Raw genomic sequence first — 21,337 nt, 5'->3', positions numbered from 1 at the left:
TTCAAGTATCCTGATCGGCGCCCGGTGCGGAACCGGCCTAGGGATCGTTAGGAGTGTAGAGACACTGACTCAGGGGAGTGCAGGAGGTCTCCACGTCCCCGTTCCCTATCGCAGGGCCACCATTGTAATTGTTTTCCTGGTTTTCCCCTTTATTCTGAAATTCGCCCTGCTGGAGGCGGTGTATCCAGACATACGTGTACTACTGAAATTCGCCTGCTGGAGGCGGTGTATCCAGCTGCGCATTCTATTATTTAAATTCGCCCTGCTGGAGGCGATGTATCCAGGGTCACGCTTGTCATATAAATTCGCCCTGCTGGAGGCGGTGTGTCCAGTCACACGTGAGCATGACAGAGGCACATCCCAGAACTGCCCCTCTTACCCTCTCCTGTAACTGTGGTCTAGGATCACCACTAAGGTTGGTCTTGTAATGATTAATATAGCCATGGTCTTAGTGATGACTAGAGATAATAATAATAATAATAATCTTTATTTTTATATAGCGCTAACATATTCCGCAGCGCTTTACACACATTTTCATCACTGTCCCCGATGGGGCTCACAATCTAAATTACCTATCAGTATGTCTTTGGAATGTGAGAGGAAACCGGAGTACCCGGAGGAAACCCACGCAAACACGGGGAGAACATACAAACTCCTTGCAGATGTTGTCCTTGGTGGGATTCGAACCCAGGACCCCAGTGCTGCAAGGCTGCAGTGCTAGAGATGAGCGACTTTGCCTTTTTTAGGGTTTCATGAAACCCGACTTTCTCAAAAGTCGAGGCAAACTAAATCGGCCGACTATAGGGAAAAGTCGAAGGTCTGACTGAAACACGAAACCCAATGCAAGTCAATGGAGAAGAAAAGTCGGCAGGGAGTGTAGGACAGTAAACACACCTACATGCCGGACTGCTTTTTTAAAGTGCGTGAAAACTCTTTCCCTCTCCCTCCCTCCCTCCTCGACGTAGCGGCCGTCGTTACTTACCTGTTGGACGCGGCGATGAAGACGTCCTCCCGCCCGCGTGATCAGCGATAACCAGCGGGGGAGTCCGGTCAGAGTTAAGTGTCACATGTAGCAATATCGCTGCTGCGTCACAAAACCAGTGACGCTTTAGCGATATCGCTATGTATAACGGGCCCTTATCTCTCGCTAACGAACGAATCTGGCCAACCTGTTTCGCTCAACTCTAGTGATGACATTGCACAAAATCTGATAAATGAGTAACTGGTGATAAGGCCAATTGTTGTATGATGGGAGGACAGCTAGTGATTTGCACGATTCCTAGAAGAATTTGATGGTAATTGAAGGTGATAAAGACATGTAAGTCTTAGGAATTCTGGACAAATTGAGGCCTCATGTTAAGTCAATGACTACTCCTGAGATGTGACCATTCCTCCAACATGAAATGACTATGTCCTAAGTATCTGATATCCTACAAGGTTTCCATACATTCTTGCTTATTTGTTGCCTACACCTGCAGAGAGACCCAATCAAGCGCGTGAACTGGTGCAGGAACAAGATCTGGCGACCTGGGATGCCATAGTGGTGATGTCAGGAGACGGACTCGTGTTTGAGGTAAGTGGCTGAAACCTAGCTTCTCTACTCCTTATTACCATAGTGTCTTCAAGTCTGTATGTCTACATGCTTGTTATTGATTGCAGGTGATTAACGGGTTAATGGAGCGATCAGATTGGGCGAAAGCCATTAAAAAACCCCTCGCTATCCTGCCAGGCGGCTCAGGGAACGGGCTGGCTGCATCGATCAATCACTATTCCGGGTAAGTGACGGTGGAATTTCTGATTGTTTGCAACTTTTGTCAGAGTTGTCATTTGGTCCGTATAATGCATGATTGCTGTCAGCAACCTACGGGAAGGTTTGTGGATGTCTAGGAACATACCCTAGCACTAGAGGGCGCTACTCCTAATCTCAATGCTACACTGGAGATGTGACTGTACCTCTCACTGTAGAGCAGAAAGTCCAGGGACAAGAATTGCTATGCGTATAAGCACCTTCGGCCGGGGTCACACTAGCCGACGCAAAATACGGTCCGTAGTTTACAGGCGTAATACGGATGACAGACCCCTAAACAGTGCTCCGTATGTCATCCGTAATCAAGGTGTGGTCGCGTATTTTGCGCATGTCAGCATCCGTATGGAATCCGTATGGCATCCGTATGGTGAGATTTTCTCGCAGGCTTGCAAAATGGACATATAATGGAGCCCTATGACAGGGTTTCTAACAGAAACCAAAGAATAGATATAGACACATAGAATACATATATATATATTTTCTATGTGTATATATCTATTCTTTCGTTTCCTTATTAAACCTGTCAGTGTGAGTTTACTGTATAGCGCACTGAATTCCCGGCTTTTCTAAAAGACACCTGGTGCGTATTTCTCGCAAGTCACATGTGTGGTCCGTGTGTAATCCATATTTTTTGCGCACCCATAGACTTGCATTGGCGTATTACGGGCGTAGTACGCTGACAATCGCAGCATGCTGCGAGTGGCACGGAGCGTAGAATACGGATGAGAAATATACGGCTGATGGGAGCTGCCCCATAGAGAATCATTGGTCCGTGTGTAATGCGTGCTTTTAGCGCCTCTCACTCGGCCGTATTCCTCGCCAGTGTGACCCCGGCCTTAAAGGGGAAATGGGTGCTGATGCCCAACATGTGAGTGTACATCATTGCTCTCCAACCCGTGGGTCCACAGTTGTTGTCATACACGAGCTGAGCTTGCAATTTTGCAAGGAATGCTGAGAGTTGTAGTTTTTCTAAAAACTGGAGACCAAATGTCTGGGAACCACTCTTTTCAAAATCTTTATTTTTTTTTTTTTTTCTGGATTATTGCAGCAAATCTTAGTTCATATACTAGAGGTATATTTATGATCTTCATCTCTGCTTGTCGTGAATTTCTATGATCATGTTAACTACTTGCGCCGCATATACAGATTCCACTTTTTTGTTTTAATAAAGCAAAATAAATGTGTGAAAATAATAAAAAATGCTTCCATATCTATATATTTCTGTTACATACTTGTTCTGGTGTGCCCTTTTTTGTGTTCTCATATGTAACGGCAACGTCATGTCATCACAGCATTTTTTTTTAAAATGTGTTAAATCGAGAAACTGTTGTTTTGTTCTAACAAAGAAGTGTAATATTTAATTGTACCAGCTCTGCACCTTTATCATTAAGACTTGATCATGACCAATAAATCATTAAAGCTAATGATGAGCGAACGTTCTTGGATAAGGTGGTATCTAAGCATGCTCAGGTGCTGTCCGAATATCTTGGGCGTGCTTGTATATTATGTTCGAGTCCCCATAGCTACATGTCTCACAGCTTTTTGACAACCACAACCCAACAAACAGGCAATCCCCACATGTATTCAGGCTGTCTAGCAGCCACAAATCATGCAGCTATGGCGACAGAAACTAAATCTCCGAGCACGCCAAATACTCAGAGATCACACGAGCATGCTCGGGAAATCTCGAGTAATGAGTATACTCGCTCATCACTAGGTGTCCCCTTTTGACCATCCTATCTTGTTAGAAGGATGTTTCTTTTGGACCCCTAGTAATAAGCTGTAATTTTAGGGGGGAATCTCCAGCTTGTACTTTATTTCACAGCAGCACAACATATTGATGACATTTCCATAGGATAGGTCACCAATATCAGATTGTTGGGGTCCGACACCTGGAACCCCCACTGAACAGCTGTTATTTGCTGGATGTAAACCCTTTGAGTGGAACTGCAAATTGCGTCTCCATTCAATGTGTAGCTGTGATGACCAGGTACTGGTATTTTTCGATAGGAGCCGCTCTACAGTACTCTGTAATGGCAGCTACAAATTGAATGGTACTGCAAAGAGCAGCTTCATCCAAAGTGTTAACATCCGGTGGTGACACTGTCCATAGACAAACCCCTTTAAACCAATAAGCATCTCACTAAAATCTGTCTTTTCTTCACAATGTATGGACATGCTGGGTCGTAGGAAGTACGAGATGCTCTTCGCTGCCAGTTTATTTGCTCACTTCTAGATGAGTTTTGTTTTACCTCAGGATAGGGTATATTTAAGTGGAGTTTCTATATCGAACTGCTTAACTGTAATCAGTTGCTATTAGCAGATATATATATATATTAGGGTGTTTCATTTTGTATGGTAAAAATTAAAATGTCAAATTTTTGCAGACTTTGCTTACGCCCCGAGTCTCACTAATGTAAAAAGTATATATAATTTCAAGACGATCGAACAATATTTAGAGGTTGCACACTTTTATCAGTTTAATAAAAGTGCGCAAAAAAAAAACCAGATTTTCAATGTTAAGTATTTTTTATTAGAAATTCAAACAATTAAAAACTTAGAATAATAGTGACAACAAACAGTAACATTGATAGGCAGTATCATACGTACTAAATGATTGACACTAATGTGCTGTGAAAGATGCGGCTCCTTCTTTTGTTCGCTTGGTGACGGCTTTTCTATGATACTCGACAACTCTTAACAAGAACTGTTTCTGTTGTTCATCTCTGAATTATTAAACTTCTTTCTCAGAGCATTGCCCCTTTCTGCGGTGCCATTCACCACCTTAAGGGTATGTGCACACGTAAGCGGTTTTTTTCGCGTTTTTTAAGCGTTGTTACCGGCAAAAACACTTTAAAAACGCTTAAAAGAAGCATCCCATTCATGTTAATGAATTCTGCACTTTTTGTGCATATTGATGCGCTTTTTTCCGCAAAAATAAACGCATCGCGGTTAGAAACCCAGCATGCTCATTAATTTCGCGGAAAAATACACATTTCTAACTATTTTCTATGAGACGGGACGCTCCGGAAAAAAAACGCATAAAAAAATGCGCGTTTTCTGGGAAGGAGACTGGTTTTCAGTCAGGAATTGTCTGCATATGTGGGTACATACACTAAGAAGGCTATCACTTCAATATTCTTCTATGTCGTGGATCCCAAATAATTCAAAGAATTCTTTGTTTTACTTGTAACAAAATCGCTGAGGTCTTTTCCTTCAAAAACGAGGTTTTTACCTTCCAATCGATTCAGTTCCTTTTTCTTTTCAGGTTTCATTCTTAAATTTTCCAACATCTTCTCCTTCTGAGCCTGACCGATACGTTCATCCAAAAATGCCACTCCTGTTAGTTTCTGACAGATACCAGATGTGTCTCTTAGCCACTGTGAGGGCCCGTTCTCTGACAGCTTTATCTGGGTAATATTATAATAATAATAATCTTTATTTTTATATAGCGCTAACATATTCCGCAGCGCTTTACAGTTTTGCACACATATTATCATCACTGTCCCCGATGGGGCTCACAATCTTAATTCCCTATTAGTATGTCTTTAGAATGTGGGAGGAAACCGGAGTACCCGGAGGAAACCCACGCAAACACGGGGAGAACATACAAACTCCTTGCAGATGTTGTCCTTGGTGGGATTCGAACCCAGGACCCCAGCGCTGCAAGGCTGCAGCGCTAACCACTGAGCCACCGTGCCGCCCATATTGCAGAAGCATCTCCAAATCATTCTTTGGAGCCCATCGTCTTACCACTGCCTCGTGCCAAAAGTGGACATATATCCGACAGACAAAACATGCTGCTTTTCTTATTCCTTTCCATTCGGTATTAGACATATGCCATTGTTTAGTGAAGAGCACAATTTTGAGGACATATATGGCCTTTGCCATCCACCTTGCTTCACCCTGGAACACTAAATTCGAAATCGTTTTCATCCCAACCTCCAAGATATAGAAGTGATAGTTGTAATGGCTCTTTGTAATCTTCTCTTGGATGACTGCCATCTTTCAAGACATTGTTGAGGTAGTCCACCATTTTCACGCGTTGTTCTTCATTTTCACCCGTAATTCTGCCGGAGACACACTGACTCTAATGCAATCCCCCTTTGTGTACAAGGACTTCTGTTTAACTTCCGCGTTTTATAGCACCTTTAAAAATCCAGTTTGTTTTTTTATTTCCTGCATCCTTGTTCAAAAAAAAGAAAATTGAAAAGATATGGAGAGGATAATAAAAGCTGCTAAATGGGAACAAGAGTATGAATCTGTTTTAGGAAAGAAAAGAAAGGGGAAATATTGATTACTCGACACCGAGGCCATATTCAGATTGTCCCCCCAAGTACATCATAAGGCTAGTAACCCAGGTATTAGGAAAACCCTTTTCTAGGTGGCAGGAGACATTTGTGCAGACGGTGGGGAAGGCTGTGGATTTTCTATATGCAGTATGATCTTTGTCATGCTGAGTTGTTGCAAAATTTTGTCTAAAAAGTCACATTTTGTAAGAGGTAAAAACGTGCTGCAAAATTTGGGCCATGTCCAAATGTGGCATAAAAAGTGTCAATAAGAGGATAGTGTGATATATTGTCATTTTTCTGGCCTATGTAAAGTTGCTATAGTTTAAGATTTGCATGAAAAAAACCCAATAAAAATATACAGTGGCATGCAAAAGTTTGGGCACACCTGGTCAAAGTTACTGTTATTGTGAACAGTTAAGCAAGCTGAAGATGAAATTATCTCTAAAAGGCCTAAAGTTAAAGATGACACATTTCCTTTGTATTTTAGTCCGGGAAAAATTACTGTCATATTTTTTTTTTTTTTTTTTCATTTTAAATTGCAAAGCAAAAGTTTGAGCACCCTTGGAGATTTGTGTGCTCAGAAAACTCTGGAGTTGTAGTACATTGTTCTGCTGTTCAGAGACACCTGCACAAATATGGCCTTCATGGAAGAATCATCACAAGAAAACCTCTCCTGCATCCTTGCCATAACAATCCTTGTGGATTTAGCAGCACACGAGAGTGTTTCTTTCATTTCCTTGTGATGGTAAATAAAAACTAAAAGCACTGGTTCCTTGGAAAGGAGTCAAGCTCCCAAAAATTCACCACCAGGCACCTTTTCAAGTAACCAAATTCCCTTTCTAGTACTCACTTTCAGTTTAACTACCTGCAAAACATAATAGAAACACAACATACACATTGGTGTGATGTCGATGATACATTTTCATGAATTTCAGTACTTTCAGATAAAAGTGATCAAAGTGTGCAACCCCTAAATATTAATCGATTTAGCTAAAATTTTAACATGGATCTCTTATATGACTTAGACCAAGGATTCAAGCAAAGTCGTACGAAAATCATAACTTCGGAAAAATGAAACACCCTAAAATATATAAATATCAGCCACACCCACTCCACATAGCCCCAGCCAATCACTAAGCATCTTTCATTTCACCAGAGCTGTTTAAAAGAAGCCGAGCTGTGATTGGTTGCTATGAGCAACAGTTTTTCCACTCCACAACAGACACTGACCAGGTGGGAGAAATCTAGCATCCCCGGGAACATAAGCTCCCAGCCATTGTCTGCCCCCCCCAGAAAGGAGCAGAGAGCACATGACAGAAATGAATCACCCCCTCCCATGCCCATATCCCCATCACACATCCTCCATCCCATAGGCACATCTTCCCTCTTAAAGGGATCTCCAGTATGGAAGTTAGGGCAAATCCCTTAGCGCTCTGATACTGACCCCAGGCTTCTATTAAAGGGTTTATTGGTATGGAAGTCACAGCAAATCCACTCTGCACTATGGTTCTGACCCCAGGCCCCTCTTAAAGGTATCCCTGGTATGGAAGTCAGGGAAAATCCATTCAGCGCTCAAGTTCTGACGCCAGGCCTCTCTTAAAGGGATCTCCGGTATGGAAGTTAGGACTGGGCGGCACGGTGGCTCAGTGGTTAGCGCTGTAGCCTTGCAGCGCTGGAGTCCTGGGTTCGAATCCCACCAAGGACAACATCTGCAAGGAGTTTGTATGTTCTCCCCGTGTTTGCGTGGGTTTCCTCCGGGCACTCCGGTTTCCTCCCACATTCCAAAGACATACTGATAGGGAATTTAGATTGTGAGCCTTCAGGGACAGCGATGCTAATGTGTGCAAAACTGTAAAGCGCTGCGGAATTTGTTAGCGCTATATAAAAATAAAGATTATTATTACTGTTCCACTCAGCGCTCTGGTTCTGACCCCAGGCTGATGGGATGATGTGGGATATTAGGGGTAGTAGTCCGGTGGCTCTGGCTGACGGGATGATGTGGGATATTAGGGGTAGTAGTCCGGTGGCTCTGGCTGATGGGATGATGTGGGATATTATAGTGAATGTGGCTATGTGGAGTTGGTGGGGCTATACACACAGCTTTATACACTCACTGGCCACTTTATTAGGTACACCATGCTAGTAACGGGTTGGACCCCCTTTTGCCTTCAGAACTGCCTCAATTCTTCGTGGCAGAGATTCAACAAGGTGCTGGAAGCATTCCTCAGAGATTTTGGACCATATTGACATGATGGCATCACACAGTTGACGCAGATTTGTCGGCTGCACATCCCTGATGCGAATCTCCCGTTCCACCACATCCCAAAGATGCTCTATTGGATTGAGATCTGGTGACTGAGGAGGCCATTTGAGTACAGTGAACTCATTGTCATGTTCAAGAAACCAATCTGAGATGATTCGAGCTTTATGACATGGCGCATTATCCTGCTGAAAGTAGCCATCAGATGTTGGGTACATTGTGGTCATAAAGGGATGGACATGGTCAGCAACAATACTCAGGTAGGCTGTGGCGTTGCAACGATGCTCAATTGGTACCAAGGGGCCCAAAGAGTGCCCAGAAAAAATTCCCCACACCATGACACCACCACCACCAGCCTGAACCGTTGATACAAGGCAGGATGGATCCATGCTTTCATGTTGTTTACGCCAAATTCTGACCCTACCATCCGAATGTCGCAGCAGAAATCGAGACTCATCAGACCAGGCAACGTTTTTCCAATCTTCTACTGTCCAATTTCGATGAGCTTGTGCAAATTGTAGCCTCAGTTTCCTGTTCTTAGCTGAGAGGAGTGGTACCCGGTGTGGTCTTCTGCTGCTGTAGCCCATCTGCCTCAAAGTTCGACGCACTGTGCGTTCAGAGATGCTCTTCTGCCTACCTTGGTTGTAACGGGTGGCAATTTGAGTCACTGTTGCCTTTCTATCAGCTCGAACCAGTCTGCCCATTCTCCTCTGACCTCTGGCATCAACAAGGCATTTCCGGCCACAGAACTGCCGCTCACTGGATTTTTTTTCTTTTTCGGACCATTCTCTGTAAACCCTAGAGATGGTTGTGCATGAAAATCCCAGTAGATCAGCAGTTTCTGAAATACTCAGACCAGCCCTTCTGGCACCAACAATCATGCCACGTTCAAAGGCACTCAAATCACCTTTCTTCCCCATACTGATGCTCGGTTTGAACTGCAGGAGATTGTCTTGACCATGTCTACATGCCTAAATGCACTGAGTTGCCGCCATGTGATTGGCAGATTAGAAATTAAGTCTTAACACACAGTTGGACAGGTGTACCTAATAAAGTGGCCAGTGAGTGTATATAGATATATATTGCTCAAATAAATAAAGGAAACACAGCCTGTTGCAAATGGAATAGTGTTCCCTTTATTTTTTTGAGCAGTAGATATAGATATTTTAGATATATAGATGGATATTATCATTTGCTATAACTAACCGTAGTTAGTTACTATGCCCGGGCAGCGCCGGGCTCTTCAGCTAGAAAAATATATTTCTAATGCAGACTGAGTTTATGTACGAGGTTTATTACTGCAAATAGAACTGTATTCTATGAAAGGGGATATGGATTTCCACTATCGCAAAGTGAGACTATAAGGGATGGTTTGGTGGTGATGTAACCCTAAAATAATAGAATGTAGTGTGACTTGGCAGTACCATGGTTCCACACTCAGGTGTAAACAGACAGTTCACAATTTTACACAAACGGAGGCAATGAGCTTGATGGTTACAAAGTCTCACATGAGACCATACGCTTGGAAGTTTCTGCATTATTACAAGATGTAACAGCTTGACTTGAACAGAGGTAGTTAATTGGTATATACAACAGTATGCTGACCCTTTACGGTCTTTTGTGACCCTTTACTGGCACTTGTAACAGTCTGCTGGATCTGCTCAGCAGCTTCTTCTGAATTGGGCACAGTCTCTACTCAGTTTTCACTCTATCACCGCTCTTCTCTTGACAGCAGAGTCCTGCAGTAGCTAGTCTGGTGTCTTGTGGCTTCTCATTCAGTTACCTCATTAATTCATTGTAGATGATACGCAACATGGTGTCTAATGAATTGTAAATAAGGTCACACTACAACCTACAGTATGTCCAACTGTGACTGGTATCCATTCATAGTTTTCATTTTTATACACAATCTGCAAGCGACTTTGCCTTTTGTAGACTTTTTTGTTATGGTGGGTAACCTGCGACCGGTCAGTGTTTTTTTTTTTTTTTTTATATTTAAGAGTCAGTTATCACAGTTCTAAAGTAGTTGCGAAAAAGCCACAGACAAGCTGCAAAAATATTTTTGATCACAGATTTTTAAAGCTGCCATTTGATCTTGCTGGTGTCAAACTGGAATAAAGCAGCAAGGCAGGTTCCAGAGGTGCTTGACAGTACAAAGTTCAACACACCTCATCTGAAATTAACAAGATGTAGCACTCGCCAAGTTTAAAACTGAACTTCAATTTGAAAATGCAGGTCAACAATTCAGAGGGCAGACAGGCCAACAGCCATTCCACCTTACTACAAACATTTGGCCTCAAAAATTGCTGTCCCCGGAATGCATGTAGAAATTTAGACCTAGCCTGATGCATAATCAGGGCTGCCACTAGGAATTTCGATGCCCCATATTGGCAACATTTTTGGGGCCCCCTTGAAACTCCGCCCAGGCTCCACCCCATCCCCGCCTCCACCCCTCGATTTGTCCATAGTCCCACCGCTCTTGGAATAAATCCTCCACTTCTGCACCACATCCTCAGCAATCACACATTAACAGTTCCCATCACCAGATCACATAGATAGCCAGCAGCTTTTGTAGACTCTTTTTTGGCTGGGCTCTACTCTACTGTAACTTATTTGTTAAAATGTCCAATACAATATGGTATATTTTTATTTTTCAACTTTTAAAATGACCAATAATATCACATACAAGGGAAAAATACTACCGAACCATGACCAGACCACATATTACCACTACAGTGACCGATTAATAGCACATACAAGGAACAAATACCACCGCACCATGACCCGACCACATATTGCCACCATATAGTGATCGAATAATACCACATACAAGGAACAAATACTACCACCACATAGTGACCGAATAATACAATACTGATCATCAATAAAAAAAAAATACTAATATGACCATGAGTGCTGTTATGCACAGGAGATTTGTACTTAGTATACAGTGTCTGTGTTCAGGTAATATAGTGAACACCAGTGACATTATACACAGGAGCGCTGTATACAGTGTCAATGTACAGGTAATACAGTGGTCACTGGTGGCATTGTACACAGGAGCTCTGTACATGATATACAGTGTATACTGTGCGTGTACATGTAATACACTGACTTGCCAGTGACGTCTCTATGTGAAGTCCTTCATCTTTGCTTTTCATCTTCATCCGACACAGAACGCCATCACTTCTTCCAGCCAGTGCTAGTCTTTGCAGGAAATAAGTTATCTAGAGCACTGCTTGCAGAACACACTACTTATTTTTTTTCCCAATTTATACACTACACCAGATGAAGAAAGAAAGGTGACTGTGTTGTTCTGCACAGTAACAGGACCCCACACATTGAAAACCGTATCCTCCAAAATTAAAATGCATCACTGCAGTAATGATATCCCTTAATTAGCCCCTACAGTAATATCCCTCATCCTGGCCCCCTTGTGTCTCATTCCTGGCTCCTGCCATTTGTCCTTCCATCCTGACCCTATATGTTCTCCCATCCTGCCCTCATGAGTATCCGTTCTGCCCCATATGATGTCCCATCCTGGTCCATATGATCGCCCCATCTGTCTCCATCCTCCACCATGATCCTGCATCATGCGGGCCCGCAATAGATTTTAACTGAACTTGCATCTCGGATGCAGGTTCAGTTACTGTGCCGGCAGGGGCCCGGTGAGCAGAAGAAAGGGGGTCCTCCGATCACTGGACCCCATGTGCCAGTAAAGGCAGTAATGCCCTGATGGCGGCCCTGTGCATAATGCAAGGTTTTCTCATTCTCACAAGTGGTAGTGCACTGTTGCATTGAACAGAGTTCAGTTTCAGTGTATCACCCTCCATTATATTGTGTGGGAAAGCCGAAGGTAAGGTCATGGTTGGTAGATATGTGTTGGTAATGTAAACTGTACCAGTAACACTAGGTTACTGAGAGGGTTTAATGTGACTGGATTTTGAGTCTGGGTTCTTGAGGACCCAAAAGAACTTGGCTGGGAAAAGTTATGATCCATTCCGGGGGTTACAGGCCTATTAACAGCCGCTGGTTTAGCTCAGCAGTGTGGAGTGTGTTGATACTGGAGAAAGGCAGAGTTATGAGAGAGGGGTGCTAGAGCCAGAGAGGTGCTTATTTGGTGAACACGTTTAATACAAGTGTGAGCTGCGGCTGGGAATACAGAGATTGGTGAGGCTGCTAAATTTATATTTTACTCTGCCTGAAGAAAAAGACTGTTTGTTATCCATCGATACTGAAGGAATACGGTTTTTCTTTTCAAGCTGTGATGTTTGACATACAAATTGCCTTTAACCTGCAATCAAACCACCTATATAATTGAAATGAGTAATTTTTAGCTTAGTTGATGATGGAGAACTTATAACATATTCTATTAATAAATAACAGGAAGGCACTATTATGTGAGTGGGGTGCTATTCTTAGTAATAAGAGGTGCGTTTTTTCTACGTAGTAACTAGGATGCTTTTTTGGGGTCTTCCATGTTGTCTGATGATTAGAAGTTAACATAATTAGAAAAGTCTAAAAGCATTTGGCAGTTTTGGTGGCATATTTGCTTTTGTTTCCTGGTTTGCGGCATCCTCCATATAATATTCATTATTAATATTGAGTCAATAAGGAACACAAAGCCCCTTCAGACTTCTAGGGCCGTTCCCAGATGAAGGCTATACCTCCCTCCTCTAAATCCCCAGACAGATCTTCAAGTGGCTGACAACAGATGGGACAACTGAATCTTGATCACTGAGCAGTTTGTGAACTCTTCACCTTACCACCATGTTCATAATGGCTGGAATCTGACACATAGATGGTCATTATACACACAGCATATAATCTTAAAGTACTGAGGGTTTATCATATGATTCACAATGTATGTGTCCAGATTACAATCCGGTCACTTCTACAGCATGTTCTTCATCTGTGCATAATATATGGTCCTTCTTCTAACCTTATAACAGATTTTCGAAATGCTTGGACTGTACTTTTTTCAATTACAATATGGTGCTGCTTGACTATTTTACTTTTGCACTGACAGCTATCACATCCTCCATTTTTTTTGCTTATATATTTTTAGATGCGTCGTTAATGGTGGATTAAAATCTGATTTTATAAGAAAATATGCCAAGTATGTACCATACAATTGATCCAATGTTCCTGTTCACGCTCCTATATAAGCAGCGATATATAGACATATACTCTGTGTGTATGTGTGTGTGTGTGTGTATATATATATATATATATAGTATATATAATATGGCAAATGAACAAGATTTTGGTGTTCAATATATGCAATGTATACATACTTAGTACATAGTATTAACAGTACTAAATGGAATTAAACAGGTACAGCATGTTTGAATATAATGTTAATCTTACTAAACTAATTCAAACAATAGTTGCTGTATGTCTATTTCTATCTAATGAGTTGGTTTGACGAGGAGCAGGTCTGAGGTCAATCAAGGCCACACAGAAATATGTATGTAAGTCTCCAAAAAATAAACGGAACACTTAAACAACACAATGTAAGGGTCCTGTTACATTTAGCGATGCACCAGCGATCCCGACAGCGATACGACCCGGTCAGGATCGCTGGTGCATCGCTAAATGGTCGCTAGTGAGCTGCCAAACAGGCAGATCTCACCAGCGAAGTAGCAGCAGTCGTTACTTACTTGTCAGACGCGGCGATGAAGACGTTCTCCCGCCCGTGTCCATCGGCGCCAGCAGGAAGCCCAGAAGGAAGCCGCCGACGAGAAACGGCCACAGACCATTTCTCTGTTCTCATCCTTTTTGGCTGGGTTGGTCACGTTTGCATTTTGTCATTGTTCTCACCCCTAGAGGTACAGTAGCATGAAGCGGTGTCTACAACCAACAGAAGTTTCTCAGGTAGTGCTGTTCATCCAGGACGGCACATCAATGTGAGCTGTGGCAAGAAGGGTAGCTTTGTCTGTCACCGCAGTGTCCAGATCACGGAGCAGATACCAGGAGACAGGCCAGTACACCAAAAGATGTGGAAGCGGCTGTAGGAGGGCAACAACCCAGCAGAAGGACCGCTACCTCCTCCTTTGTGCAAGGAGCAACAGGAGGAACAGTGCCAGAGCCCTGCAAAATGACCACTAGCGAGGCCATGAACATCCAATTGTCTGCTCAAACTGTCAGAAACAGACTAAGGACCTGACCCTCCACAAGTGGGTGTTGTGCTCACAGCCCAACACCGTGCAGGGCGATGGGCATCTATCTGTCTATCTAGTCATCTATCTACATACCTACACTTTACTGGGTACAGCTTCATTCTTTGATAGCTATATAAATCTCCTTTAGGCTCTGTTCATACTGTTGTAATAGGCTTCGAGAGTCTCCACCCTAGCAGTCTTTGTTTTTAAAGACTAAGGGTACCGTTACACCTAGCGATGCACCAGCGATCCCGACCAGCGATATGACCCGGTCAGGATTGCTGGTGCATCGTTAGGTAGTCGCTAGTGAGCTGCCACACAGGCAGATCTCACCAGCAACATCGCTGGGGACGGGGGTCGCTACTTACCTGTCAGACGCGGCGATCCTGTGTCCTCCCGCCCGGCTCCACGCGTCGCTCGTTGTCACAGCAGGAAGCACCGCAGGAAGTGACTGACGAGAAATGATCCAGGAGCTTCTCGTGCGATCAGCGATAACCAGCGGGGGAGCCGGTCGGCGATAAGTATCACATGCAGCGATATCGCTAGCAATATCGCTGCAACATCACAAAATCGGTGACTTTATAGCGATATTGCTAGCGATATCGCAGTGTGTAATGGGGGCTTTATTCACATGTTGGCATAGCCTCATTCTCGGGCTCAGTGGTGGCCCTTGTGCTCAGACCCCCAGCAAACAGCAAGTTATCACCAATCCCATGCCATTTAACCAAAGAATATCACTTCACACAGCACTTTTCTTCTACTTAAAATGATGGGCTGTCTTATAAGTCAATGTAAGCCATCATACCAAGGATCAAGCAGAGTACAATTGCCTTGTCATAAACTTAAGCCTCAATGGTAGACACAGCCTTAGTTACTTACTGGGGTTACATGGATGACATTTCTAGTTTACATGTTGCATGTAGTAGTTGGTTAATTGTATTCCATTATGTTAAAGTGAATTTGACGGCTGATACATGCTGTCTGATCTACGGACAGCATGTATCAGGCACTGGCTGTATAATTCCAGCCATTGTATGGTAAACTCTGAAATGCTGCAGCATTTTAGAGAAAAACATAGATGAAAGAACAGTGCACCGCTTTAATATTTTAGTTTTTTCTTTTTTTCCGTTAATTTGCACCACTGCAAGAAATGTACTCAGGTTCAGTACAAGGTGTACATTTCTGACGTAATTTACACCATTTTTGTGGTGTGAATTTTGATGAACTTGTTGTCCTTCTGTCCTTGGTGGTTAAAGATGCAATGATGTTAACCAGTACCAGTAGAGGACCTTCCTTCCTGTATGTGATCCCTGCTTGTTATTCTGGAGAAATAAACATCAGTAGATACACTATTGTGCCCTCTAGATTAGGCAGAAGGTACGTTGGGGGCCCTGACCAGCCATTGTTACAATGCAGTGTGAGGAGATAGCTGTCTAGCTATCTAGCTAGGACACACCTTCTTATTCAAAGAGTTTTCTTTATTTTCATGACTATGAAAGTTGTAGATTCACTCTGAAGGCATCAAAACTATGAATTAACACATACATGTATGTGTATATTGGTGTATAAAAATAGGATCAGCACAAAATACCTTGAAGCAGTGCACGCTTCTCCAGACACCTCAATGTCCTTAGATAATAGTAAAAAAAAAGAAAAAGCAGCACCAAAATAGTAGTGATGTGAACTGTTTAATAGCCTAGTGGCGTGGCGACGTTTCGGATATGGCAATCTTTTCTGCTTGAGAAAGGATTGCCATATCCGAAACGTCGCCACACCACTAGGCTATTAAACAGTTCATACCACTACTATTTTGGTGCTGCTTTTTTTTTTTTTTTTTGATATATATATATATTATATGCCAATGACTGGTCTCTGTTAATATTGACTATTAATTTATGTTCTAGAATTTGCAGCCTAGCCCATTTATAAGTTGGCTCAATTAATATTACCTTCATTTTTTTTTCTTTTGTGTTGCAGGCACCAGCAAGTAACAGGAACCAAACTTCTGACTAATTGTGCCTTCATATTATGTAAGGGTCATCCCATGCCCCTGGACATTGTCTCCATTACCACCGCCTCCCAGCAGAGGATCTTCTCTTTCCTTAGCTTGGCATGGGGCTTTATTTCAGATGTTGACATAGAAAGTGAGAAGTATAGGTTTATGGGTTATGCACGCTTCTCTGTTGGCACTTTCGTCCGTCTGACAGCGCTGAGAACATACAGAGGACGACTTTCATACCTCGTTTCAGAAGAGAAGGACTCTGCCTCTAACATTCCTGAGGCTAGTAACTTTGGAAATAGTCCTTCATCAGACAAGGTAGAGCCACAGGTACTGGAAGACTCGTTATTGGTACCACTGGACCAACCTGTCCCAAGTCACTGGCACACCATTGAAGACCAATTTGTTCTTGTCCTTGCTCTCTATCAATCTCATCTAGGGGCTGAACACTTTACAGCCCCTATGGTCAAAGGTCCAGCAGGAGGTAATATTCACTTGTTCTATGCCACCTCCAGAATATCACGGACATCTCTTATCAAACTATTCATGGCAATGGAGAAAGGAACTCATCTAGACCAAGAGATACCTCACCTGACCCATATACCTGTGGTTTCATTTAGGATAGAGCCATCAGAAAGCGCTGGTGTTATGACAGTAGATGGGGAGGTCATAGAATGTAGTCCAGTGCAAGGGCAAATTCATCGGGGGCTGGGGAATGTGATATCCATAGGACAAAATGCATAATGTATAGATTCACAACTATAACACTCAGATATTTTTTTTTCCCCAGAGATGTACTACTATAAAGGGAATGAGGTTACAAAAAGGAAGAGGTTTTCTTCTATTGCCATGTTCACCCACAAAGTAGTAATTATAGGGAGAATGATACATAAAATAGCTGTGAGTGGGTGGTAATTTGTACTTTGAGTAGACAATGCAAGTACCCGTCTAGTTTGCCATTTACTGACTTTTATAGGGAAACTTCAGAACATCTTTAATAACTAAAGGCACAAGGAGAAGAATTACCAAAACTGGTGCAACGGACACACACGGATGTGTTACTTAAAACAGCCAATCAGCATTCATGCACCATAAGTGCCCCTGAAAATTACAAGTGGAGTCACCATTCCAACCTCTCTACAGATAGCCCGTCACAGTCTAGGTTTCAGAAATGTCTCATGAACAGGAGTATTTTTTACAGATATAGGATGAAATACTAATTGTGGGAAGGCATTCCTGCTTTACTTTTGGCACAGACCATTCTAATTTAAGGCTTTTTAATACAATCTTTGTTAAAATTTAAAATGACTTCTATCTATTTTAATAGAGTGGTGGTTAGGTATGTGCATTACCACTGCATTGTCTATAGTACTAACAGAAATGGCTAACCCTGTACTCTGCCATCTTCCTTAGTCCTCTAGACAATACATAACTATGTAGTGCTCATGAGCGACTACCACTCAATTCATGGGCCACAAGTTGTTCGTGCATGGGTGAACTCCTTTAAATAATGGACTTCTATTCTGTTTGCAGCTACCGCTTATGACTAGTGGTTTTTTTTAATTTTTTTATATATATAAATTACATTCAATATGTAAATGTATTATAATGAGCTCCATCTAGTGGCGGCAACAGAAAATATAATTTTATAATTTAAAGAACCACTTTTATTGTCCTTTCTGTTAGCGATCCGCAGTGTGTGTGTGTGCGTAGAATGTATAGCAATTACTGGTCTGTGTTATGCCATTTTCAGTGACGCTCCAGGTTCACATGACCGTATTTGTGACTTGCCGACTCAGTCTTCTGTGGACACTGGAGGTCATTTTCTCAATGTATGTCTATGAAGCTCCTTCTAAGGCTAGGTTCACATCGCATTAGTGCAATCCGTTTAACGGATCCATTAAACCAGGGGGTCTCAAACTCGCGGCCCGCGGGCCAACTGCGGCCCTCGGGACAATAGTTTGCGGCCCTCACCTCGGCTGGGATCACACATGCGAGAAACATGGCCAAGTCTCGCAAGTGAAATCCCAGTCACACGTAGTACCGCTCATTAAGGTCATGAATATGGACGCCACGCCACTCTCATAGGCGTGGCACCCATATTCATGAGCTTAATGAGCGGTACCACGTGATGTGTGACCGCGCGCTCATACAGGAAGATGATGTCGGCGCTGGACCATCGTAGCTGCAGCAGGAGGAGGTGAGTGATGATGGCTAGACAGTCACAACAGCCTGCTGTCAGCAGGCAAGGCGTATGAGTCACACTCACAACACATGCAGCAGGAGCAGCCGAGCAGGCACCGGACCGTACCGCGCCACAGACTCGGGTGCGCCGGGTTCAGAATGAGTGGTGGGGTGGTGCGGTATATTACTCTCCGAGGCGGGACATCGTATTTCTTTGTTGAGCACAGGGGCATCTCAACGTGTCTTATTTGCACAGAGAAAGTTGCAGTGCACAAAGAATACAATTTGAAACGTCATTACATAACTAGACATGCTGAGGAGGATGCAAAATACCAGGGAGATGAAAGAGCCAAACTTTGCTAATCTTAAAAGATATCTACTGAGGCAACAAGATTTCTTTAAGAAAGCAACCAAAGAGAATGATGCAGCAGTGGAAGCTAGCTACGTGGTTTGTGAGATGATTGCTAAAGCAGGAAAGCCATTCAAAGAAGGTGAATTTGTAAAAAAGTGCATACTACAGGCTGCAAGTATTGTCTGTCCAGAAAAGAAAGGTCAGTTTAGCAACATCAACCTTTCTGCCAACACCGTAGCAGAGCGCATCTCTACCTGTGAAATGACATTTATGATCAACTGTGTGAGAAAGCAAAATGTTTCCGTGTATACTCAGTCGCTCTTGATGAGACCACAGACATCACCGACACTGCCCAGCTCACAATCTGTGTCCGTGGTGTTGATGACAATTTTGAAGTCATAGAGGAGTTGCTCACAGTGATTCCAATGCATGGCCAGACCACCGCTCAGGAGATATTTCACCAGCTGTGTGATGCCATTGAGAATGCTGGTTTACCTTGGAGGAGGTTTGTTGGAATAACAACTGATGGAGCGCCATCAATGACGGAGGAAAAATGGACTGGTGGCACTTGTTAAAAAAAGGAGGTCATTGCTCTGCACTGCATTATCCATCAGCAGGCCCTTTGCAGCAAATGCCTGAAGTTTGACAATGATGTCTTTCGATGTGAAATGCATCAACCCAATCAGATCCAGGGGCTTAAACCACAGAAGGTTTCGTGCTTTTTAGAGGAAATGGAGTCAGAATATGGGGATGTCCTCTACTTCACCAAGGTACGTTGGCTCAGCAGGGGAAACATATTGAAGAGATTTTTTCAGTTGAGAGCGGAAGTGAAAGCCTCATGGAGAAAGATGGGGCTGCTGTTCCTGTGCTAAGTGATCCAAAATGGCTCATGGACTTAGCTTTTTTTGTTGATATCACACATGAGCTTAATGTACTGAACAAGAAGTTACAAGGCCAAGGGCAACTTGTCAGTGCTGCCTATGACAACGTGAGAGCATTCTCTACAAAACTTATGTTATGGAAAGCCCAGCTTTCTCAGACAAACCTTTGCCATTTCCCATCATGCAAGGCACTCATGGAAGCAGGCACACCATTCAGTGGTGAGGAGTATATGGATGTCATTTTGAAGCTACAGGAGGAATTTGATCACAGATTTGCAGACTTCAAGACGCACAGAGCCACATTTCAAATTTTTGCGGACCCCTTCTCCTTTGATGTGCATGATGCCCCTCCTGTGCTTCAAATGGAGCTCATTGACCTGCAGTGCAACTCTGAACTCAAAGCCAAGTTCAGGGAGGTGAGTGGAAAAGCAGACAAGCTCGGGCAATTTTTGAGAGAATTGCCCCCCATCTTCCCTGAGCTTTCCCGAATGTTCAAGTGGACCATGTGTCTTTTTGGGAGCACATACTTGTGCGAAAAGTTCTTCTCTACCATGAACTTCAATAAGTCCAAGTAAAGGTCCAGACTTACTGATGAGCATTTTCAAGCCCTACTGAGGGTCTCAACTGCTTCCTCCCTTAAGCCAAATGTGGCTCGGCTATGCGAGAGTGAGCACTGCCAGATCTCTAGCAGCAAGAAGTAGGCAGAAGAAGCCATGTTCAAAATAGTTTATGTTCAATGTTCCATTCATGTTCAGATAGTTAAATGTTAAAGAACTGTTAATACAGTCATCTGAATCTGAAGAATAATTGCATTTCTCTAGTCAGCAACTATATGTGGTTTCTTCAGTCTTCTATGTCTGCTGTATTATCATTTTAATTTTATTTATTACTGAATGATTTACTTTTTTCTTATGATTTTGTTAATTTATTTTTTAACACAAAATAAGATGAAAAAATAAAGCCATTTGATAACATTGGAATATTTTTGTGGGAGCTTTTCTTGTGGAAAACCTGATGCGGCCCAGCCTCACCCATATTCTACCTTCAGCGGCCCCCGGGTAAATTGAGTTTGAGACCCCTGCATTAAACGGATGCGCTAATGATGATGCACAAAATCTTTTTTTTTCTACTATCGCGTTAATGCATGCGCTAACGCATGGTAGAATTGCATCATCATTCGTCCGTTTGCTGTGCATTAGACCGAATGTACCCGAAAACGCGGTAGATCACGTTCAACGGTGCGTCACAAAGTAACCTACCATCGCTAACGCATGCCGATTTTGACATGCGTTACGATAATGGATCGCAATGGGTGCATTAACAGATCCATTACATTGCGTTAGTGCCGCTTAGTAACTGATCCGTTAAACGGATGGCACCTAAAGCGATGTGTACCCA

The 21,337-nt window shown here is 42.9% G+C and overlaps 1 protein-coding gene across 2 annotated transcripts in view; it reads left to right on the top strand.

The window, feature by feature from the left end:
• The window catches only part of SPHK1 (sphingosine kinase 1), a 70,381-nt gene extending 49,462 nt beyond the window's left edge, over positions 1-20,919 (top strand). For both annotated transcript variants that reach the window (XM_073563177.1, XM_073563176.1), the window contains exons 3-5: positions 1,479-1,573; positions 1,660-1,775; positions 16,501-20,919. In XM_073563177.1, the coding sequence (XP_073419278.1) occupies positions 1,479-1,573; positions 1,660-1,775; positions 16,501-17,266 (977 nt within the window). In that variant the 3' untranslated portion in view covers positions 17,267-20,919. The remainder of the gene's footprint in view (positions 1-1,478; positions 1,574-1,659; positions 1,776-16,500) is intronic.
• Positions 20,920-21,337: the final 418 nt, after the last annotated feature.

Source organism: Dendrobates tinctorius, unplaced genomic scaffold (assembly GCF_039654945.1).
Source record: "Dendrobates tinctorius isolate UK_male_01 unplaced genomic scaffold, ASM3965494v1 ptg000383l, whole genome shotgun sequence".
In the NCBI taxonomy this organism is placed as follows: Eukaryota; Metazoa; Chordata; class Amphibia; order Anura; family Dendrobatidae; genus Dendrobates; species Dendrobates tinctorius.
This window is presented reverse-complemented; position numbering and strand designations above follow the sequence as displayed.